The sequence below is a fragment of the Ovis aries genome, chromosome 1 (genome assembly GCF_016772045.2).
Source record: "Ovis aries strain OAR_USU_Benz2616 breed Rambouillet chromosome 1, ARS-UI_Ramb_v3.0, whole genome shotgun sequence".
Lineage (NCBI taxonomy): Eukaryota > Metazoa > Chordata > Mammalia > Artiodactyla > Bovidae > Ovis > Ovis aries.
This window is the reverse complement of record NC_056054.1, coordinates 124,277,379-124,300,476: the sequence shown is the minus strand read 5'-3', so window position 1 is coordinate 124,300,476 and position 23,098 is coordinate 124,277,379. Positions and strand designations below refer to the sequence as shown.

Below are 23,098 nucleotides of genomic sequence, written 5' to 3'. Positions count from 1 at the left end.
GAAATACCCTTGTCTCATCAGAGGACCTATAGGGAAGGCCGCGGGTGAGCAGAGGGGCTGAGAGGGGGTGGCAGGGAGATGTGGTCAGAGAAGGAGGCAGGTGCGTGATGCGTTCTCCAGGCACCTTCAGGACTGTGACTCTCTGGGAGAAGTGGAGATTCTGGGTGTGTCTGGTTGGTCTTTGCTTTAGGGGGGCTTTCTTCCCAGATGGAGCTAGTGGTAAAGAACCCGCCTGCCAGTGCAGGAGATCTCAGAGACATGGGTTCAATCCTTGGGTTGGGAAGATCCCCTGGAGGAGAGCATGGCAACCCACTCTACCAGTATTCTTGCCTGGAGAATCCCATGGACAGAGGAGCCTCGTGGTCTACGGCCCACAGGGTCTCAAAGAGGCAACTTGGCACACACACACTCACACCCTGTCCTTCTGGAGTAGCTATTCTGGAAAAGATGCAGATGGCTCAGACAAGATGAGGAGGGGGGAGGGGTGCCTGGCAGGGGCACAGCCCAGACACTGGGAGGGAGGGACTTAGGGGGCACAAAGGGGAAGCAGGAGGCTCCTTCTGTGATGGACACCAGGTGCCCAGATGGCACACTTCACTGCTGGTCATGGCTGTCCTTCCAGCTCTCCTTCCCCTTGGTGACTTCTCCCAGCCAGGCTCTCAGGAAGGGAGAGAATGCTTCCTTCAGCAGGCCAGCAGGGCGCCTCCAGTGGAGCAGGGGACCGTAGTCCGCCCCCCGTAGGCTGGCAGTGATCCTGAACGTCTCTCTGTGCTCTCTCTCACCCTGAGAGGGCCCACCACGGCTGCTGTTTGTTCTGCGTCATCAGATCTCTGTTCTAGTGTGAGCATCTCGTGTCCTCTGTCTGCCTTCTGTCCAGGAACCCACGAGGCTTGCGCGTTAACTGGGGAGGCATGGAGCGTCCATCTGTCTATCCTTTCTCCCTTTAGCTCTCTCACTCCCTTCTCCTCTCCTTACCTTGCACAAGCCTTGGCTGTGTCAGTGGCCTCGTACACGTTGCCTGAGCCTCTTCTGCGTTCCTGACACTGCCAGGCATGGGGCGCAGAAGAGTGAGCTCTGTTTGAAGTGATGGTGGGGATTGGGCTCTAGAAGAAAGTGAAGTTACTCAGTTGTGTCTGACTCTTTATGACTCCGTGGACTGTAGCCCTCCAGGCTCCTCCGTCCAGGGGATTCTCCAGGCAAGAATCCTGGAGTGGGTTGCCATTTGCTTCTCCAGGGGATCTTCCTGACCCAGGGATTGAACCCATGTCTCCTGCATTGCAGGCCGACTCTTTACCATTTGAGCTATTCTACAAAAAGGAGAAGGTTTGAAAAGTGGTGAGAAGGGTTCAGCAGGACCAGTCCCCAAATCAGGGAGCACTTTGTGCCATGAAGGAAGAAAGCCGTAATGGAACCAATGGAAAACCAGAATGGAGTAAGGGGGTTGTGGATTGCTGTCACGGAGGGTAGTGGGTGGAGGCCGTGGTGCAGCTCTAATTAGGCTGGTTAGGGAAGTCTCTGACCTGAGACTTTTGGAGAGGGGGTAAGAGTGGGAAGGAGTGTTTCTGCATCACAGTCACACATGAGCTGAAACCACGTGCACAGGTGGCTTCACATTTTGTAATTTCCGTGGTCAAAGAGAAGGCTTTGGTCAGCCTGTGTTGAAGCTGAGAAGGTGGAGGGGAGGTGTTGCTCAAGTGGCCAACTTACCCGTGGCAGGCATAGAGATGAGCCACTGCAGCAGCCTTTTTCTTTTATTTCTTCCCCTCCTGTCCTCGCCCTGGATGAGCCAAGCGCAGTGCTGGAAGGCCAGATAGCTGCCTTCCTGGAAATGAAAGTGGAGGGTGTCCCCCACCGTTAAGAGTGTCTGTGATGGGTTGACAGCTGGGGAATTGCAGGGTGGCTCGAGCCACTCTGGGCTGGAGAAAAAAAATGAAATCTGAGGTCAGAGAGAGGAGTTGGGAGTTGCTCTGACCGAAAGCCCTGTGTGGGAGGGAATTCCAGGCAGGGGTGGGAGACCTCCAGATGGGATGGTGGTGCAGCCAGCTGCCCAGGGGGGTGGGGGAGGAGAGGGCGTGCGGAGACTTTAAGAGGTGGAGGCCCTGGTGAATAATTACGTGTGGGACTAGGGGTGTGATGGACGGAGGAGGACGCATGCTTGGGCTTCAAGGGCACCTGTGGATGGAACTGCTTCAGGGGGAGTAGGAGGAAGTGATGGGTTTGGGGAGCCAGTGTGTGTCTCAGTCACTCAGTTGTGTCTGACTCTTTGCAACCCCATGGACTGTACCCCGCTGGGCTCCTCTGTCCTTTGGATTTTCCAGGTAAGAATACTGGAGTGGGTTGCCATTTCCTCCTCCAGGGGCTCTTCCCAATCCAGGGATTGAACCCAGAGTATCCTGTATTTGCAGGCTTTACCTCTGTGCCACCTGGGAAGTTCTTGGGGAGCCAGAGGACCATTTACATGGAGATGTCCTGGGCAGTGCTTTATGATGGGGTGGGGAGGGAGATGGGAGGGGGGGTTCAGGATCGGGGAGAGGGGAATGGGGACACACATGTCTACCTATGGCCGGTTCATGTTGATGTATGGCAAAAAGCAGCAAAATATTGTAAAGTAATTATCCTCCAATTTAAAATGAATAACTTAAAAAAAAAAGTTTGGGAAAGAGGTGTAAGCAGGATGTAGGTGGTGGGACTGGCCATTAAATGGATGCTTGTAGGCATCCCGGAAGTGGAGGAGGTGGACGGTACGTTGCTAATGTGAGGAGGGAGGCGGCCTGCGGCAGCATCTTGGGAAGATCGGGCTGGGAGGAAAAGCAGGAGGCTAGGAGGGAGAGTGGCCTCACAGACTGGGTGGTCAGGACGCCCTGGGGACCCTGGTGAGGACCTCAGGGAGTGGCAGGGGTGGGAGCCAGGTAGGGGGGCTTCCTGGCCTCTGGTTCTACACACTCTTCCTACACAAAACACACAGACCCAACAGTGGACACTTCCAGGGCTTCCAGGAATGTTCCCAGGGCTCACCACCCCATAAGGTAGGCACTATGATCACCCCTCCATTTTTTGCAACAGTGAGGAAGCTGAAGCTTAGCACAGTCCAAGGCACCAGGTGGGAGGGGCCAGCTTTGAAGTCCAGGTGCCCAGCCTGGGAACCTGAGTGTCTGGCTGCTGTGGTCTGCCACCCTCTGAGCTGCCAGCGTGTGGAAAAAAAGCAGGAAAGGAACTCTCAGACCCTACCTCAGCCCTTGGAGGATGGACACTCGCCCTCGATTCTTACGTACAGTCGCGCTCTTCTGCAGGGTAAGGGCATCTCGTAGGATTGTGTGATGCTCGGTGGTCCATGAGTCTGCTCGGGTGGCCACAGAAGATCACAGACCAGGTGGATTAAGTGACAGACATTTATCTTCCCACATTTATGGAGGCTGGGAATCCCAGATCAAGGTGCCGGTAGGGTTGCTTTCTCAGGAGGCTTCTCTCCTTGGTTTGTAGGTGGCTGACTTCTTGCTGTGGCCTCTTATGGCCTTTCCTCCATGCAAGTGTGGAGAGAGAGAGAGGTCTCTGGCATCTCTTCCTTTTCTTATATGGACACCAATCCAATTAGATCAGGTCCCCACCCTCAGCTGAAGCTCCAGTAGTTTGGCCACCTGATGTGGAGAGCTGACTCGTTGGAAAAGATTCTGATGCTGGGAAAGATTGAGGGAAGGAGGAGAAGGGGGCAATAGAGGATGAGATGGTTGGATGGTACCATGACTCTATGGGATGCGAGTTTGAGCAAACCGTGGGAGACAGTGAAGGACAGGGAAGCCTGGTGTGCTGTAATCCATGGGGTCACAAAGAGCCGAACGTAACTTACTGACTGAACAGCAACAGTTAACCCCACCCTTTCGGGCCCGTTTAACGTTTTTACTGCATACAGCTCTCTCCAGAGTTAGCGGTTAGGGCTTCAACTGTGAATTTGGGGGTGTGGTGTGGGGGGGAGATGATTCAGCCTGTGACAGATGGTCATCTTAAATCACTATTAAAAATCTGAGTTATGGCCACAAGTAGGCCTGAAGATCCATGTCTCTTTCAGAGCGTATGCTTGGTGTGTATAACAGTGTCAACTATATTTTAGGTGCCTTAATAAGAATTTGCTAAAGAAGAAAAGATTCACTCAAGTTTAACATAGTGTATTTATTAAGAAACCAACGTATTCTGGAAAGAAAGCTGTTCTTGGCTCATTTTTATGTAAAAAGAAAATTCATTCGGATCGGAGCCTCCTATTCTCCATGCGTTCTGATTATTTAAAACATCACGAATAAAAGGGATGATGAAGGGAAGGCTGAACGTACAGAAGCACATTGTACATTGTGAAATGGCTGAAGCATATGCATGTTTCTGTGATATTAAAGAGTAGTGTCTTTGATCAGTGTTTTCCTTCTCTCCATCATATGAGGATCCATTTTACATCTGCCTTTTCATTTTGGAGATTGGATGCGTGACCCATCCTTGATGTATTTCAGAGGAATGAATTTTAAAGGCAGGGAAGGGTGATCCAAGATGAAGGGATGAATTATTTTAAATCCGGTTAAGTCTGATCCTATGTAGGCAATCTCAATGAAGTCAATATTTAAAGGAGAAGAGAGAGTAGACTAATATTAAACCACCGCCTTGGGATTTAAAAGCAGCTCTGTTCCAGAGAGTTCGAAACACTCAGATGTGATTCAAGCTGCTGCTGCTGCTGCTTTTTTTTTTTTTTTTTTAATATGCTAAGGTGACAGGTCAAGGCGATGCTTTTTTTTTTTTTTTTTGGCTGAACTAAGTTTTGAATGCTCTTCACCCTCTACAGGTGGCCTCAGTGAAAGCAAAGCGATAATGATTATAGGAACATCTTTTTAAGGAGCTCTTATTAAGTCCCAGACATTTTACTGAGTGGTTTGTGAGCATCATCTTTACACACCCATGGGTCTGTGGAAGTGTGTGCCGAGACTAGGGCCACACGCTTTGTGCGTCCCTCATTCTAAGTAAAATTCGACATTGGAATTTTTCTCCTAAGATGTCACAGGGGTCATTAGGCATGAATGCCTTTCTGCAGCTGGCCCCTCTCCGGAGGAATTAGGATACGCTGTCTCTCCTCCTCCTTCCCCGCGTGGGAGGGAGCCGGGCTTCCCTTCCCCATAGACCAGCCTCTTCCTTTGCTTTCTGAGGATCTCCTTTCTTGCCATCACCCCTTCTTCCCTGTATCTTCTGTTTCTCTACACCATAGCTGCCGCAGCCTCATCTTGGATCTATTCTTTTTTTTTTTTTTTTTGCCTTGGGATATTTCCTTTTCTTTTGTGTGAGCTTAGCTATTTAAAAGTTTGCTGATTTTATACACTGAGAGGTATTTATTTATTTATTTTCTTGCAGGAGCCTGGGAGTGGTGATGGGGTGGGTGTTGCCATACTGTGAGAAGTGTGGTGTCTTGTTAATGAGAAGCTGATGAATGATCAGTTTCACCTGTGGTCCACTGGTGCTGTGTTCATCTCTCTAGTAATTTCTCAGACTTTGCTACTTACTTGGAAATGTGGGGGCAATCTTTGAAAGCTGTAAAATTTCAGGAAGCTATGCAACTTGAAGCCATCAAAAAGTTGGAAACTTTGTTTTGTTGACCTGTCACAGCAAAACTTCTTTCCCCATATGCTCAGGATGAAACTCACAAACTCCCCTGACAGCACCTCCCACCCCCCTGCCCCACACCCCAATCACAAACTCAAAGACCATGTTGGGAGTTCTAGTCTGGTCCATCAACTTGGGTCCTCAGTCCGTCTGTGCAGATTTAATTTTACTCTTTAAAACTCTCTTGACTGAAGCAGCTTATCTTTTCAGCTAGAGACCCAGCATCACACTGGGCTTCCCCTGGGTAGAATTAGTGCCTGTAAATCTCTGATTACTGTCAAATTAAATTAGATGCCTCCCTTTGCTGATCATTGATCACTGCCAATTCCTTAATTTCCCATTCATCCCCCCCCCATTTCAGTTGTTACAGATGAAGCTGATTAAATGGTTTTGTGTAATCAAGAAGAACGTCATTCCATCTTCAGTATTATCAATACAGAGTTTACAAGTTTAGCGACGCTTCCAAGTAAAGGTGTTTAAAAATAGAGAGGGGCCTTTATAGGATAGCTTCTATAGGTGGGTCTGCCTAAAGGTTCAGGGTTTTCACAAAGGGACTTTCAGAATCAGTAGAACTTGGGAACCAAGATGTCAGATGCTGGTGGGGTGGACCCTGGTGTGTTAGTTTCCTGTTGCTGCTGTAATGCATGGGTTTCCCAGGTGGCTCTAGTAGACATGGGTTCGATCCCTGGGTCGGGAAGATCCCCTGGAGGAGGGCATGGCAACCCACTCCAGTATTCTGGCCTGGAGAATCCCATGGACAGAGGCGCCTGGTGGACACAAAGAGTCGGACATGACTGAAGCAACTTAGCACGCACACATACATGCTGTAATGCATTACCGCAAACTTGGTAACCTAAAACAACAGAAGTTTATTCTCTCACAGCTGTGGAGGCCAGAAGTCCAGAGTCAATTTCACTGGACCAAAGTCAAGGTGTCAACAAGGCTGTGCTTCCTCCGATGGCTCTAGGTGGGTCTGTCCTTAGCCTATCCCAGCGCCTGGTGGCCGTATTATTCCATCCCTGCCATCTCTGCCCGCTTCACCACTTTGGACTTCTCTGTGTATTTGTGTGAAATCTCCCACTGCCTCTATTTTGTGGGGACACTTGTGGTGACCTTTAGCACCACCCAGATAATCTAGGCTAATCTCATTTCAGCATCCTTCACTTTTTCCAAATAAAGTCACGTTCACGCTGTCTAGGCGTGGGGGCTTAATGTCTTTGGGTGGCCATTATATCACCTACTCCAGGCAATGAAAGAGCTAAATAAATTATCCTCCTAATAATTGTGTGCTCTGTTAAGAAAGGCAGATCGTATTACTGCCAGGCTTTCAGACTGTTGTTTATTCACAGTACTTTTAAGAATTTCACTGCCAAAGGGTGTAATTTTTAAAACGTTGCAACATAGAGTTGAGCAGACAGAATCTAATTGTACTTTTCAGCACTCCTCTTTCTGCCCCCACAAGATGATGGATATATATTTGTGTGTATATATATGTGCCTGTGTTATGCATATATACATATATTTTGTCACAAATGAGTACAGTTTTTAAAGCTTTTGGTTTTGTATATACTGAACTGGTTGGCCAAACTACAGCCCACTTCTGTGGGCAGATAGCATCGGCCTCGCGTGGCCCTGGGACGTAGCAGGTTCTGATTTATCTGGTCCAGTGGCTGATTGTCCCCCTTGGTCATATCTGTGGCTTAAGGGCCTGATAATCTCCATTAAAATGGGCGAAGGCGGTCAAAAGGCACAAACTTCTGGTTGTAAGATAAGTCCGAAGGACGTAACAGGCAGCATGGTGACTGAAGTTAGCAAGGAAAGTGAAAGGAAGTGTTAGCTGCTCAGTCGTGTCCGACTCTTGTGACCCCGTGGACTATAGCCCACCAGCCTTCTCAGTTCATGGGATTCTCCAGGCAAGAAAACTGGAGTGGGCTGCCATTTCCTCCTCCAGTAGTTAGCAATACCATATTGTATGTTTGGAAAGTTGCTAATATTGAAGATCATAAAAATTCTCTCTCACACACAAGTTTATAACTATAATGATGGATGTTAACCTGATTTATTACGGTAAACACTTCCCAATAGAGACATACACCAAATCCTTATGTTGCATACCTAAAACTAATACAGTGTTATATGTCAATTACATCTCAAGTTTTTTTTTAGAAAAAGACTGTTCTAGAAGAAATGATAAACTGTTTACAGCTAGATCAAGCTGTTTTCAGCTAGTTTTGCTTCAGTGATTAAGAAAAAGGTTCACTGATTTGCTTGGCTAGTGACCTGCTGGTCACTCGTCGTTTATAAAGCACTGTAGTGTGTCAAAGTGGGGAGTGGTCCCTGTGTGTTAAGGGGAGGGATTGGTGCTTTAAATGGTATCACAAGCGGTAGGCATGATGGGAGCATATGACAGGAGTGTTATAGAGGCTTTCTGGAAGGAAGGTGGGACGGGAGTTAGCGTCTGAGGATTTGAAGGTGTAAAGAGGGTGTAGGGTAGCTGAACGTGTGGGCAGGGGGAGTGAGGAGACCTGCTCTGGGGAGCTGGGAGTCTGCGGTGAACAGTGTCGGGGTTGATGGAGAAGAAGCTTCAGCGCTGGGCTGAGGCTGTGGACCTTGCCCGATGGGGAGTAGGGAGCCCCCAAAGAGCTTCAGGCAAGAAATCAGAGTTCTAGACCTACTGATATCAAGGCAGGGCAGAGTACGAATTCGAGTATCAAGGAAAAGAGGGAGGACATTGATGTCACAGTCCAGAGCAGCGTGGCCAGACTTTTATTTTTATCACAAACTTGTCAAGAAAATAACATTTGAAACTGACACAACAGTGTGAAGCAATCATCCTCCCATTAAAAAATTACAATTTGAGTGGTGGTTGCCAGGACCTGGGAGGACTTAGGATAGAGGATTAGTGTTAAAAAAAAAAGAAAAGAAAAGAACGTTTGAGCCCCTTTGTACAAACATGTATCTGCCTGCCTGTTGTTGTTCAGTCGCTCAGTCATGTCCAACTCTTTGGACCCCATGGTCTGCAGCATGCCAGGCTTCCCTGTCCTTCACCATCTCCTGGAGTTCACCCAACTTCATGTCCGTTGAATTGGTGATGCCATCCAACCATCTCATCCTCGGCTCCCTCTTCTCCTGTCTTCACTCTTTTCCCAGCATCAGTCTATCTATCATCTATTAATCATTTACTAATTAATCTATATCACACTTCTATACACTGAATGCGTTATGAAGCAGTTACAAAATATAATTACACAAAAAAGAAATAAATAGAAATGGAAGGTCCAGTGTTTCTGTCCTGCAGCCCAGTGGCTTGACAGCCTCATAGAAGAATGCCCCTTGGGTTGCTAGAGTCTCACACAGACTCAGGGCATCTGAACGCTGGGAGGCAAGGTCCCAAATAAATGCAGCCTGGCATGGGAACAGAGAGGAAGGAAAAATGAGAGAGGCAGTTAGCACAAACAGATGGTGAGGTGTCACTGGCTGGTCGCCTTAGAAAGGAGAGAAGATGCAAGTAAGAAAATAAGAGGGCAAAACAGTGGTGCGTTTTAAGGCTGGGTAAGTGAATTGGTGATAGCCAACGAAGGAATGGTAGGAAGGTGGAGACTTGGGCAGAAGTCTTCTCTCCCCCTTCATCCCTCCATCCTTATCCCATTCTCCTTTCCCTCCCTTCCTCCTTCCTTCCTTCCCTTTCTACAAAGCTGGAGGGTCTATACATGTGACGCGTTGATTGCAGGGGAAGTGACCCAGGAGGGGCGTCCAGGAGGCAGCGGAGATGTGGCTTTGGAGCAGCGACAGGTTGGGCCTGACTTGGGGCCAAGAGTCCCTGCATCGTGATTCAGAGGGAAAGAGGTGACCACTGGAAGCCAGGGGCAGCCAGACCTGAGGGCCCGGTGTGGAACAGAGAAGGGTAGGGAGGAAGGGCAGGGTTACCAAATCCCTGGGCATTGCACCCCTCAGCTCCCTAAACACGCCCCAGAACCGAAGATGGAGGCAGATTTGGCTGTTTCAGAAACGAAAGCCTGGGGGCACCCAACCTGGAGCAATTACGAGCTCTGAGTGGGGTGGGGTGGGGGTGGGGAGGGGCCTTGGCTGGAGGTGACCTTGGTGTTTTCTCCGCAGGATAAAACACCAGGTTTGACACTGACTCTTCACTGAGCCTTCCAGACTTCTTCGAGGTGGCCTGAGTGAATGTCATTCTCTTCCTTCGTGGTTGATTCTTCTGACCTTTGCTGATGTAACATTTTTCTTTTCTCCCTGGATGCTATTTCAGATCAGGTTTTGCTCCTGGTGCGGAGAAGAGGCGATGTGTCTTCCTAGGATTTTGTGGCTAGTCAAGGGGGTAAACTTTCACCTGCAGTGTCTGGTAACAGCTGCGTCCCTGGTGTCTCCTTAGGTGGCCATCAAGGTCATCGACAAGAAGCGAGCCAAGAAAGACACCTACGTCACCAAAAACCTTCGGCGAGAGGGGCAGATCCAGCAGATGATCCGCCATCCCAACATCACCCAGCTCCTCGATATCTTAGAGACAGAGAACAGCTACTACCTGGTCATGGAGCTGTGCCCCGGGGGCAACCTGATGCACAAAATCTACGAGAAGAAGCGGCTGGAGGAGGCGGAAGCCCGTAGATACATCCGGCAGCTCATCTCTGCGGTGGAGCACCTGCACCGGGTCGGGGTGGTCCACAGGTAAGGGCTGCGCCGAGATGCTGGCCACCACCTCTGGGCCAGACGCGCCGTGCCGTGCTACAGTGCAAGGCAAACAAGGCTGAATCATCCTGGCTCTGTCCTTTAAATAGTTATGTGACCCTAGCCTGGTTACTTAACCACTCTGAACCTCAGTCTCTTCTTCTGTAAAATGGGAATAATCATGATACTCATCTCATAGTTGGTATTAAGGGAAATGAGTTATTATATGGAAAGAACTTGGAACTACGTTTGGTATGTAATAGGGGCATTTTAAGTGTTGGCTGCTCTTGTTATTATTATTTCCAAAACAATAAAAACTCCTGCTCAGGTGCCCGAAAGAAGCATCAGTGTTAAGATGGCATGAGACTGTTTTTTAGCAATGCTTAATGGTGCTTTCACTGTATTTGCTTTACATGTGGTAGTTGCTCAATAGCTGTTTTATTCAATGGAATTGAATCACTACATGAATTGTGAACTTGCCTTTGAAAGTGAGGCTTATTCCCCATAAGCCAAACTAAACTTGCAAATAATTATGAAAAGCAAACTTATTTTTGGAATAGCTTTTTCCCTCCTGAGGAGGAGCTTTGCAAGCAAACTGAATGGAGACAGAACTCTTGGCAGTGTTGCTGTTGGTGGTGGGGGCCGACTTTTGGTGCTAGACTAAAATAAGGTCAATGCTGCTGCTAAGTCGCCTCAGTTGTGTCTGACTCTGTGAGACCCCATAGACGGCAGCCCACCAGGCTCCCCTGTCCCTGCGATTCTCCAGGCAAGAACACTGGAGTGGGTTGCCATTTCCTTCTCCAATGCATGAAAGTGAAAAATGAAAGGGAAGTCACTCAGTGTCTCCGACTCTTAGCGACCCCATGGACTGCAGCCTACCAGGCTCCTCTGTCCATGGGATTTTCCAGGCAAGAGTACTGGAGTGGGGTGCCATTGCCTTCTCCGAATAAGGTCAATAGAATATAGTAAAATTTAAAAAAATGAAAGTGTCCTCTTTTCCTCCCAAAAAAGTGTTGACTTCATCAGTAAATGCATACTTCTTCCTTCATGGAGTTATAATTCATAATTACTCTGGGTTGTTGAGAAAAATTAGGGCTCATGTTTAATTGATTCTCATTTAAAAAATCAAGATCAAGGAATTATATAGATATGCACACACATATATTTAAAAATTTTGTATTGAAATACAGCTCACATCCCATTAGTTCTCATTTTAAAGGGTGCAATTCAGTCATTTTCAGTATATTCAGAGTTGTGCAACTCTACTCACTGCCTTAATCCTAGAATATTTCCATCACCCCGAAAAGAAGCTGGGTGCCGGCTGGCAGTCACTCTGCGTTCCCTCCCCTCCCGCCAGGCCCTGGCGTAACCACTAGTCTTCTTTCTGTCTCTGTGGATCTGCCTATTCTGGACCTTGCATATAAATGGAAACAAGACATGGTCTTTTATGAGTGGCTTCCTTCAGTTAACTTTACCAATGGGCCCCGTGTGCCTGAATCCGGACACGGTAGGGAGGTCTCGGTGGAGGGGGAAGGGAGACACTGAGGGGAAGTCCCAATCTGGATTGGGACTCACTGGGACTTACTGTGGGGAAGTCTCTGGTACGGGTCGGGGGGGGGGGGGACACTGGGGGGAGGCCCCAGGCTGGGGGTAGGGGGCATAGAGGGGGCAGGAGATCAGGACTTGGGGGGAACTGGGGGGAGGGGGGGGTCCCGGGCTAGGGGAGGGGGGCACTGGGGGGAGGTCCCGGGCTTTGGTGGGACCTGGGGGGAGGGGGGAGGTCCCGGGCTGGGGGAGGGGGCACTGTGGGGAGGTGCCAGCCTTGGCCAGGCCCCATTCAGGCAGATCATTTCCTCACTAAGGTAAGAAAATCTCTCCATGTACGTATTTTCAGTCAGACACACTGTCAGCAAATCACGATTCATCAGAGCTCTTTTGAGTTTCGATCAGCAAGGAAGGGAACATTTGGAAACTGTAAGTGAATAACCTTGTTTTTGGCTGTTAACAACCCCCTTGTGTAACCTGCGGTGTCAGAGCTCTGCCACGATGGGGGACATGATGATCGGAGGATGCCTGGTTTGGTGATGAAGACGACAAAGGCAGAAACCTCGCGAATGAATCAGCTTGGGTTACCCACTCCGCTGGTCGTGGAGGAAAAGAGAACTGGGGGTGGAGCTTTCCGAGGGACTCAGGGTGTTATTACTCGGGTTTCGTGCTGTCAAAAATCAGATACGCCCTGGCTCGGAGCTTCGGGGACAACAAAGGGAAAGCCAGCGAAGGCTGTGCACTGCTTGCTGGTCCCTCCCGCAGGAAATTCTCAGCAACCCTTTTAAAGTAATTTTAACAAAATCCAATCCCTTTCAGTGCAATTACTGTCAGAACGTCAAAGGAATGCATTTAATAATGTTTTGATAGCAACGAGGGTGCGCTTTTTCTCTCTCTGATCTCCGGCATTCCGCTTCGTTCCCTATCTCTTCGGAAATATATTCATCAGCCAATAGTGGCAAAGGCTCAGATCTTTTGAAGTTAGGGAAGGTTGGAAATACAGGTGTCGTTTTGGAGGAGTTCTTCATTTTCTCCTCTAGAAATCCCGTTAATGAGTGTCAGCGCACGTGGGCACAGGTAATTAGGTGGTGGAGACATCACAGGAAACTGTTTCCAATATATTCCTGGGTGGCTATATCTGGAATGTCTTGAATTTTCAAAGGTTTTGAATGTCTCATTTCTAGCAGCCATAATCTGGTAATACACTGTAGCCTTTTTTAATGGTGGAGAATTGTCTCCTTTATGCTGCAGAGGTGGAATGAATTCATAAATGATTTCAAGGTTGGGCTTCCCTGGTGGCTCAGATGGTAAAGAATCTGGCTGCAATGTAGGAGACCTGGGTTTGATCCCTGGGTTCAGAAGATCCCCTGGAGAAGGTAATGGCAACCCATTTCAGAATTCTTGCCTGGAGAACCCCATGGACAGAGAGGACAGAGAGGTGGGTTACAGTCCATGGAGTCAAAAAGAGTCAACACAACTGAGGGACTAACATACACGCATATTTCGAGGTTAGAGTTTTCAAATGAGGAAGAGAGTTTAGATAGCATTTCAGAGACTTCCTGGTGTCCCTAGCGGGAAGATTTCTGAGCAAACAGATTGGATCATCCAAAAGGATTTAGGATGAATTTTGGTGGCTACATTATGTGATTTAAAGGGCTTTAGGTGATGTGTGTTAGAGGCTGCTTTAAAAAGCATAGTTCCTGATGAGTCTGATACTGTATTGTCATATCATCATCAGCTTAATGCGTGGCAGAGCCCTCATTTCCTGTGAAATTAAATCTAAATAGTTAATTATCGATCCAGAGCTATTTAAATATCTTTTAAAGGAAGTGGATCTTTAGAAATCATGTTACTATTACAAGTAGAAGGGAAAAAAGGAAACCAAACGTCTGTAAAGCAGATTTCCTTAGCTGGCAGAGGACTTCATTTAAAACTGAACCTGGGCTTCCCTGGTGGCTTGGTAGTAAAGAATCTGCCTGCCAATGCAGGAAACATCGGTTTGAGCCCTGATCTGGGAAGATCCCACATGCTGCACAGCAACTAAGCCCTCGAAACGCAACTATTGAGCCTGTGCTCTAAAGCCTGTGAGCCACAACTACTGGGTCCATGGTGTAATTACTGAAGCCCAGGTACCCTAGAGGCTGTGCTCCCCAACAGGAGAAGCCCCTTCAGTGAGAAGTCCGTGCATCACAACTAGAGAGTCGTCTCCTCTCGCCACAACCAGAGAAAAGCTCTCACAATAACAAAGGCCCAGCACAGCCAAAAATAAATTAAGTTATTAAAAAAAAAAAAGACCTGCCATATACCTTTTGTGTCATCTGCTGCAACAGTGTGGTGGTTCACTTATGCAAAATTAGAATGTGGACCTCACATCTTCATTACACCCTCTGAGGACTGCCTGAGATAACTTTGGGTTTAAATTCCAACAAGGGTTTCTTTTTTCCCATTTTTCTTTTTCTCAACTGGGCTCACACCAACATCTGATGATTTTTCTATCATACAAAAAGCATCGACCTTACCATCCATCATCAGGAATGCCGATTCTGCCGAGAGGCTCATTTGAGATTCAACTGTTCGTTCAAAATAACAAAGTCCAATCAAGCCGTACAGACAAAACATAGCCGGGTAACACAATACCGCCATCCCTAAGCAGGAAGAGACAAGCAGGACTGGGAGTGAGAGAGATGCGTGATCAAAGGGACCAGGCGCCCGTGTGTCAACACGTCTGCTCCCAGAGCCATGACCCCAGTCACTCATCAGCGCTGGGAAGGGGCCTTCTGCACTCCGAGGAATGCCGGGCAAGAGAGGGGACCCTTCTTTGTTCTCGTGAGCCTGACAAGAAGCAGATCCCACCAGTGCTGATGGGGTTTTACGAAGTTCTTTTACCTTTTTGGTTTCCTTTGGAGAGGGGAGAGAGGGGAAGGCGGATGAGAAAGGGGTGACTTCTGCTTAACTTGGGGGGAGGGGGCTGTTGGAGATCCCAGGGTCTGAGCACGTATTTGGAGACACTGGTTATATAGATCAAAGTTTCTTTTGTTTAATGGGGACTGAGAAAACATGATAAGAAATGTGGGATTTCACAAAGCTCCAGCCTGACCAGTTGGGGTGCGCTGGGGTCAGTGTGTGGATTCTAAGCCAGACTGCCTGTATCTATGTTCCGGGTCTACCACTTAAAAGCTGCACTGGGCAAATCTCTCAGGCTTCTGTGCCTCACTTTCTAGAACTACACAATAGGGGTAAGGGATTATCCACTTCATGTGCTTGTTGTGAGGATTAAATGACTCAATTCCTGTGAAGTGCTTAGCTCGAGACCCTCAGGAAGTACTGAGGATATGTATACTGTAACTGCCACTGAGTCCACCTCATTCGTTTTATCTGTGGAGGCCGAGTCTGTGCGTTCAAGGCCCCAGAGCTGTTCTCTGCTTGTGTTTGTTGCTTGGTAGTGTCCGACTCTTTGCGACCCCATGGACTTATACAGGCCATGGGATTCTCCAGGCGAAAATACTGGAGTGGGTAGCCATTCCCATCTCCAGGGGATCTTCCCCACCCAGGGACTGAACCCAGGTCTCCTGCATTGCAGGCTGACTCTTTATCAGGTGAGCCACCAGGCTCTTGAAATCTTTGGCTGAATTGTCTTCATCCTTCAGGTCCCAGCTCAGAAGCTCACCTCCTCCAGGAGTCCCTTGTCTGGTCATAGACTCCCCAGCACCTTCTATTTTGTTTTCCAAATGCTTTTCACGAGATTGTTGTTGTTCAGTCGCTCTCTTTGAGAGTCGGACACAACTAACTCCTTCACTAATGCCAGGAGCTTGCTCAAACTCAAGTCCTTTGAGTTGGTGATGCCATCAAAACCATCTCATCCTCTGCCACCCACTTCTCTTCCTGCCCTCACTCTTTCCCAGCGAGTCGGCTCTCGAATCAGGTGGCCAGAGTATTGGAGGAGCTTCAGCTTCAGCTTCACAAAATAACTGGCTTGTTTCCTCTCTATCTTTTGCACAGACCACCATCTAACCCAGCGCCCAACCCAGTTCAGACACAGTAAGACTCTGTTGGATGAGTGAAAGGAAATCGAATGAATGCAGTTAGTGTCAGAGTTAGCACTGGGATGGAAGCTTTCTGGTCACCAATTCATGTTCTTTCTGGAATATTCCATATTCTCTGTAGAATTTTAAGGGAGTTTCTTCATTGACTTCATACCACTTTATTTAGTTTTCAGGTCACATTTTGTCAGGTGGCATCTTTTTAGCGAATGAATAGCTCTTCCATTTTATGAGCAGAATTTGTTTCTGGAGCATTGTAGGAATTCAATAAAGGTTTCATTTTGAATAAATAAATCAGGTACATGCTTAACACATTATTCTTGCATTTAACCAAATTGCTCATCTTATAAATAAGTCAAAGATTAAAAAATCATCTGGTTTTTAAAAATTTATTTATTTTTAATTGAAGGGTAATTGCTTTATAATATTGTATTGGTTTCCGCCATACAACAACATGAATCAGCCATAGGTATACATATGTCCCCTCCCTCTTGAACTGCCTTCCCACTTCCCATATTTAGTTTTAATACAGTGCTTTTGATGATAAAACCTAACTAAAAAATATACAAAAACAAACAAACAAACAAAAAAACTTGTTCACTGCAAAATGCCTGTTGCCTTGGGGAGTTATGTGCTTTTCTTGAATGCTTTATTCTTAGCTCATTACCAAAATCCATCTTGTGGCCATCTCTGCAGGCACAACTTTCTCCCCCAGACCTAGTCCTCTCTGAGTCTGGTCCAGGCTCCCCATCTCCTGTCTTGGGCCCCTTCAATCTGACCTTTCATTTGCCTCCCAAGGTGGGAAAGATTAAGGGCAGGAGGAGAAGGGGGCTGGGTACAGAGGATGAGATGGTTGGAGGGCATCACCAACTCGATGGACATGAGTTTGAGCAAACTCCGGAAGACAGCAAAGGACAGGGAGGCCTGGCATGCTGCGGTCCATGGGGTCGAAAAGAGTCAGATGGGACTGAGCGACTGAACAACAACTGTTTGCTTGTCACCGAGGGGATTGCTTATCTGAAATCTGTTTCCAAGTCTCCCCTTCCCTGTGTCTTAGAACCTTTAGCTTCATCGTCTCCCCTGGCCACATCAGCGTCTCACCTCGTATCTGTCAGTGCTTGTGCAGCTGGAAGAGGCCCGTTTTTGTCATCTCTGCCTGTCAATCGGGCCTGCCAGGTGGCCCCTCTTAGGATACCATTTTCCAAAGAATCAGGAGCTCGGAGTGACTCTTCCAGGGCGGCTCAGCAGGTCCATTTGCAAGCCCTGGCCTCTGGAGCCTGTCTGCCCTACTCTCAGGCTGCCGTCCTGGCCCAGGTTCGCCCCCCTCCTCCACACTAGGCCTTTGCCAGCTCTCCCCCATCCCCCTCCCCTGCAGCCCTCTGACCTCCTCTCCCCTCCCTGGCAGCCTCTGCTTATGCCCCTCTGTTCCTCCCCTTTAGGAGAAGGCAATGGCACCCCACTCCAGTACTCTTGCCTGGAAAATCCCATGGATGGAGGAGCCTGGTAGGCTGCAGTCCATGGGGTCGCTAAGAGTCAGACACGACTGAGCGACTTCCCTTTCACTTTTCACTTTCATGCATTGGAGAAGGAAATGGCAACCCACTCCAGTGTTCTTGCGTGGAGAATCCCAGGGACGGGGGAGCTTAGGGAGCTGCCGTCTATGGAGTCTTACAGAGTCGGACACGACTGAAGCGATTTAGCTAAGCAGCAGCAGTAGTTCCTCCCTTTCATCTTGGGTCTTAGCCCGGAATGGCCCCCATGGGCGAGCTCTCTAGAATTCCTGCCCCCAGTTTAGGCCTGGGGTTTGTTAGAGGCCTGACTTTCACTGCCTCGAGAGGTGAGGCCCCATCATCCTGGTATTTGGGAAGCATGTTTGTGCATGCGCACACAGGCACACAGACGTGTGCTTGCACACACGCGCACTCTCACGCATGAGCGTGTGTTCCCCTTGAAAGCCTGTGTGCACGCACACTCCCTTGCCCTGTCTCCCCAGCAGCTGCACCTCCCCTCCCCCAGGGCGCCCCAGGACCCCCTTTTTTGTTATGGCAACAGGGTCCTCCCCTCCACCCCCTGGGTCTGGGAGGGCAGAGTTCCCCATGGCCTGGCTCCAAACCTTAGAGATTACCATCTTGAAAGGGATACCTTTAAAGGAGCCTTTGGGTGGGTGGGTGTGTGGAGGGGGAGGGATGCCTGCTAGCCTGTGGGCGAAGCTTTAATTGTTAGTCAGGCCTGTTGGAGCTTGTGCTTTTGAAATAACCCAGAACAAAGGACTGGTGATTAGGGCTCTCCCCTTGGGCCTTCCTCTCAATGTCTAGAAAAATGCCTACCCACCCCACCACGCCCCATCCTCAAACAGTGTAGAGAACTGGACCCAGTGCTGGGTTGGCGGGGCAAGGGTTGGGGAGTTGTGGGATGGATGCCATGAGGAGCCCCACCGGGCATTTCTCCTGGGACTGCCCAGTCATCAGAGAAGGGCTGAGAAGCCTCTGGGTTGTGCTCTCTTGGGCGGGCAAAGGGCCTCCACTGACTGCTTTCCTTCGCTCCCAGGACACAGTGTTCCCACCCCAGCCCCGCAGCACTGTCCTGATAGCCGGTTCCGCCACACATGCCCTGTCCCGTTTCTTACTTGTCCTGAGTCCTCTTGGAAGCCCTATTGGTCAAGGCAAAACCAGTTCCTATCCATTCAGGGACCATTTTCTTCCCTTCCCCGGGGTTTTCAGTAACTCATTCATACCACCTGCAGTCAGCTGACCGCAGAGAGAAACTTGTCCCACTGCGGGTCGGGAGGAAGAGCCCTCCACGTCTGCCTCTTCTCCGCAAGGTGGTTGATCCCATCAAGGGCTGTTAAATGTGAAACTGAGCATCGCCTTATGTCAGGTGCAAACTGGTCAGCTGTCAGAACCTTCTCTCCCATCTCACAAACCTGACACCGAACACAGACAAATATTTTGCTCTCAGGATGGAGCTAAAAACCATGCTTTTCACATGCACCATGGGGAGGTTTTCTGGTTTACAGAGGCCTGCCAGTGTGTGTGTGTGTGTGTATATATATATATATATATATATATGAATCTGCCTGCAATGTGGGAAATCCCAGTTTGATCCTTGGGTTGGGAAGATCCTCTGGAGAAGGGAATGGCAACCCACTCCAATGTTCTTGCCTGGAGAATTCCATGGACAGAGGAGCCTGGTGGGCTACAGTCCATGGGGTTGCAAAGAGTCAGACATGACTGACTGGCTGACACACACACACGGTACATTGTAATATACTAACACTAAAACTTTGTGAATAAATTCATCCTTTTGATTTTTAATTTTTTTTTTTGGCTGTACCACATGGCTTATAGGATCTTAGTACACCAATCAGGGATTGAACCCTAGCCTCCTATTGTCGAAGTGCAGAGTTCTAACCACTGTACCATCAGGAAATCCCCTTGTCCTTCTTTTATTATTCAAGAAGTTATGCTTCAATTTTTGGCCTCATGAGATCATTCATGGTCTTTAGAGTCATTGTTGAGTAGCTGGGCAGAGGGTCTGAGTGGCCCGCTGTGCTGAATGGACTCATAATTAACTTCAGGTGGTAAGGATGCTTCACAGGAAACATCCTCATACCATTCCTAGTACTGATCTTATAGGAAGGGGAAAATATCCAAGTGTTACTTAAAAAGTTAATAGACTTAATTTTTTAAAGGAGTTTTAGGTTTACAGAAAAATCATGCAGAACTAGAGTTCCCACTTCCCTTCCATGTGTTTTCCCTATTATTGCTATCTTGTGATAGTATAGGACATTGGCTACAATCGCTGAATCAGTATTGACACATTATTGATAACCAATGTACACAGTTCACATTCGGGTTCTTCAGGGCACATAGTCCATTAGGATGTTCTTTGTGTTGTACACTGTATGAATTTCGCAGATACGTGGTGCCATCTGGCCACCACTGTAGTGTGCAGAATAGTTTGCTGTTGTTTAGTTGTTAAGTCATGTCTGGCTCTTTGTGACTCTGTGCTCTGTAGCCTACCAGACTCCTCTGTCCTTGGGATTATCCAGCAAGAATACTGGAGTGGGTTGCCATTTCCTTCTCTAAGGGATCTTCCTGACCTAGGGATCAAACTTGAGTCTCCTGCATTCGCAGGCAGGGAAGTCCATACAGGATAAATTTGCCGCCCTAAAATAATGTGTTCTACCTGTGCGTTCTAGCCCTCCTTCCGCAACCTTAGGCAACTGGTGATCTTCTCCTTGTCTGTAGTTTTCTCTTGAGAAATGGAATATTTCCTGCCATATCACTAAGCAAAGGATATCACGGTCATCAGTAATTGCAGCCACCATAAATGGTGAGCTGGTGAGCCCTGAGGGAACCCAGGAAGGAAAGAATACCTGCCATCTAGTAGCCATCAGACCATAGCCACTCCCCGCAGTGAGCCCTGAGGACCCTCAAGAAGTGAAAATACAGGATCCTGGCCCCTGAGAGCAGAAGTGCACATCAAAGGAATGAGTTCAGTGAGGCCAGACTCTTGCTTCTTACCACACGCTGCAAGGTGCTAAATTCCTTAACTTGGGACAGCTGGTTTTCTTTAATTTATAATAATCTTTCGACCAGCTGGTTTTCTTTAATTTATAATACTCTTTTGACGTTCAGACTACCTGCCTTTGTTGCAAAACTTCTACATAACCTAGCTCTCCTCCTTACCTCCTTGGAGCAGTTCCTTCAGGGTTATTTGAGATATTTCCTCCTGGGCTTGAAGTCCTAAAAATTCCTGCCGATTAAAACATAACTGTCAACTTTTAAGTTGTGAACATTTTTTAAATCTACAGTCTTTCAGAAGGTCATAGAGTTGGAATCATAGTTTATTCAGACAACCTTCTTTTACTTAGAAACATGCATTTAACGTTCCAAGTTCAGTCACTGGGTTGGGAGGATCCTCTAGAGAAGGAAATGGCTACCTACTCCTGTATTCTTTCTTGCCTGGAGAATCCCATGGACAGAGGAGCCTGGTGGGCTACAGACCATGAGGTCTCAAAGAGTTGGACATGACTGAGCGTAATAATTACATTTTAATACTTTCTGGTTTTATGACATTTCTCCTATTTTAAAAGTGGGCCTTTTTTTTTTTTTCTCTTCTGCATCTTCTCTTAATTTTAGCCTTTCATTTATATTGTTCTTTTAATCACTGTGGTTGGTTGTTCCTTGGTCTTTTGTGGCCCTGGAGTTATCCAGCTTAGTTTTATTATTCTTGGCAATTGCATTCTTTGACCTCACCTCTTTAAGCTGTTTTTCTTCATAATATTTGTTCTGAACCAAATTTCTCCTTTAATGCCTTCGTGTGGCTTCCATGCTTCCCAGGGAAAGAGGTTTAATTTTGCTGGAAATAAACTGTGGCCCTCTTTTAGATTAAAATAGTGCTGCTGCTTTATAATCAGTTTTCACAGAATTTACAGTTTGGACCGTTGTTGGCACATTGTTTTGTGAGTCCATGCAAGTGGCTGGGAATTACCATATATGCTTGAATATAAGGGTAAGACATAGTCTATCATTTTCAGGAAGGAAGAAGTGCCTTACAGAATGCTTGCAAAGTCTCTCATATTGTCAGGGCACAATCTCCATTATTTTCAACAGCAAAATGCTAGTTAACCTTGACCTGACTCACTGATGGCCTTGGAAACTCTAGAAGTCTGAGGGAACCAGTGGAAAGGGAGGCGACAGCATTTTGCGTGGCTTTAATAACAGCTGCTACAGGGATATGACTCACAGTGGTGAGAGTTTGTGAGTCCACTCTAAAATCAATTGACTCAGTGGATAATTTATAGAGATTTTAAATGGGCTCTTATTATTTAAATGGCTTGGGATAATATTTCCAACAAGCACATCACATACAGATTCGAATGGACTTTATCTCAATTGAAAGGTCGTGTTACACTGGAGACTCCTGCTCTTGCCTGCCACAAGCCTGAATGAAATTGTTTCAATAAGATATGAGGGCGTGGGAACAATATTTCTAAAGTAATTATGTTAAGAAGATAGTATATGTTCTGAAATAGGATGGTGCAGCTTCATAGATAAATAGTGTCAATAGTCATTTGATCATTTCAGTGCTTTTCTAAAAGTTATATATTTGTGTTTTTCAAAAAACCTTCCGAGGGGCAGAGTCTTCCTATTGGAAAAGTGAGAAGGATCACCTTATATGGTGGTAGTGGGGGGGGGGGGTAACCCTGCATTTGGACATAGGTGACATCTTTTAAAGACTGGTACAGTTTTTTGAATGTATGGTTTTATTTGAATCGAAGGGCATGTATACAGTTCTTCCCATTGGTGAATGTGTATGGATTTGTTGTTGAACTGCTAAGTCGTGTCCGACTCTTCTGAGACCCCATGGACTGTAGCCCGCCAGGTTCCTCTGTCCATGGGATTCCCCAGGCAAGAATACTGGAGTGGGCTGCCGTTCCCTTCTCCAGGGAATCTTCCCGATCCAGGGGTTGAACTCGAGTCTCCTGCACTGCAGGCGGATTCTTTACCAGTGAGCCACCTGGGAAGCCCGCGTGTGCACTGGGGACTATCTATTTACCTTCCCCAGCTGCTCGGTTCAACACAGTCTCCCTTCTCATTCAGGTATTCAGCCTTAAGGCTACGAGTCATGGGTCAAGGATTCCAGTTTTGAAATCCAGTGGTGACTGTTTGGAGCTCCCCTTTTCCTGCACTCGACTCCTTAACTCTTGTCATCTTGAAGTGCTGCCCTTTTGTCATTCCTATGCCAATACTTGCCTGACTGTTCCTTCTTAGCTGGCTCTGAAGGTCCTTGTTCCTGCCAGCATGTTGGCGCCTCATTTTCTGCCCTCTCCCTGGGCGTCTCATGTCCTTTGAAGGCTCAGCTTCCTCCCATACTGAGGTTGAAAATCGGGAGTCTGTAGGCTGGATCTTGCCTGTAAGGTTGGCCCATGCACTGTGGTTGTTATTGTGAATTTGTTGCCAACGTTGAAAACCTGGGATTGAATCCAGATTTCTGGCCACTCTTGGAAGACGGGATGAAGTGGCAGTGCTGGGACCAAGTTGTAAACCCCTGTCCCCAGGAGATGGGACACAGATGGGGCACTTTGGCCCCCTGGGCCTCCAGAGTTCTAGCAAGTGCTGTTCCCCTCATCTCTGCACTTCCAAGAAGTGCTATCAGTCACCATTTTTGTTTATCATGACCACAATCTTCTAGTC

At 47.7% G+C, this 23,098-nt stretch overlaps 1 protein-coding gene across 2 annotated transcripts in view; it reads left to right on the top strand.

Moving 5' to 3' along the window:
* HUNK (hormonally up-regulated Neu-associated kinase) overlaps positions 1-23,098 on the top strand; it is a 134,179-nt gene that overhangs the window by 37,653 nt on the left and 73,428 nt on the right. For both annotated transcript variants that reach the window (XR_006055609.2, XM_004003742.6), the window contains exon 2: positions 10,019-10,311. Coding sequence is in view for 1 of the 2 variants with exons in the window: in XM_004003742.6 (XP_004003791.4) it covers positions 10,019-10,311 (293 nt within the window). In the remaining variant the exon portion in view is untranslated. The remainder of the gene's footprint in view (positions 1-10,018; positions 10,312-23,098) is intronic.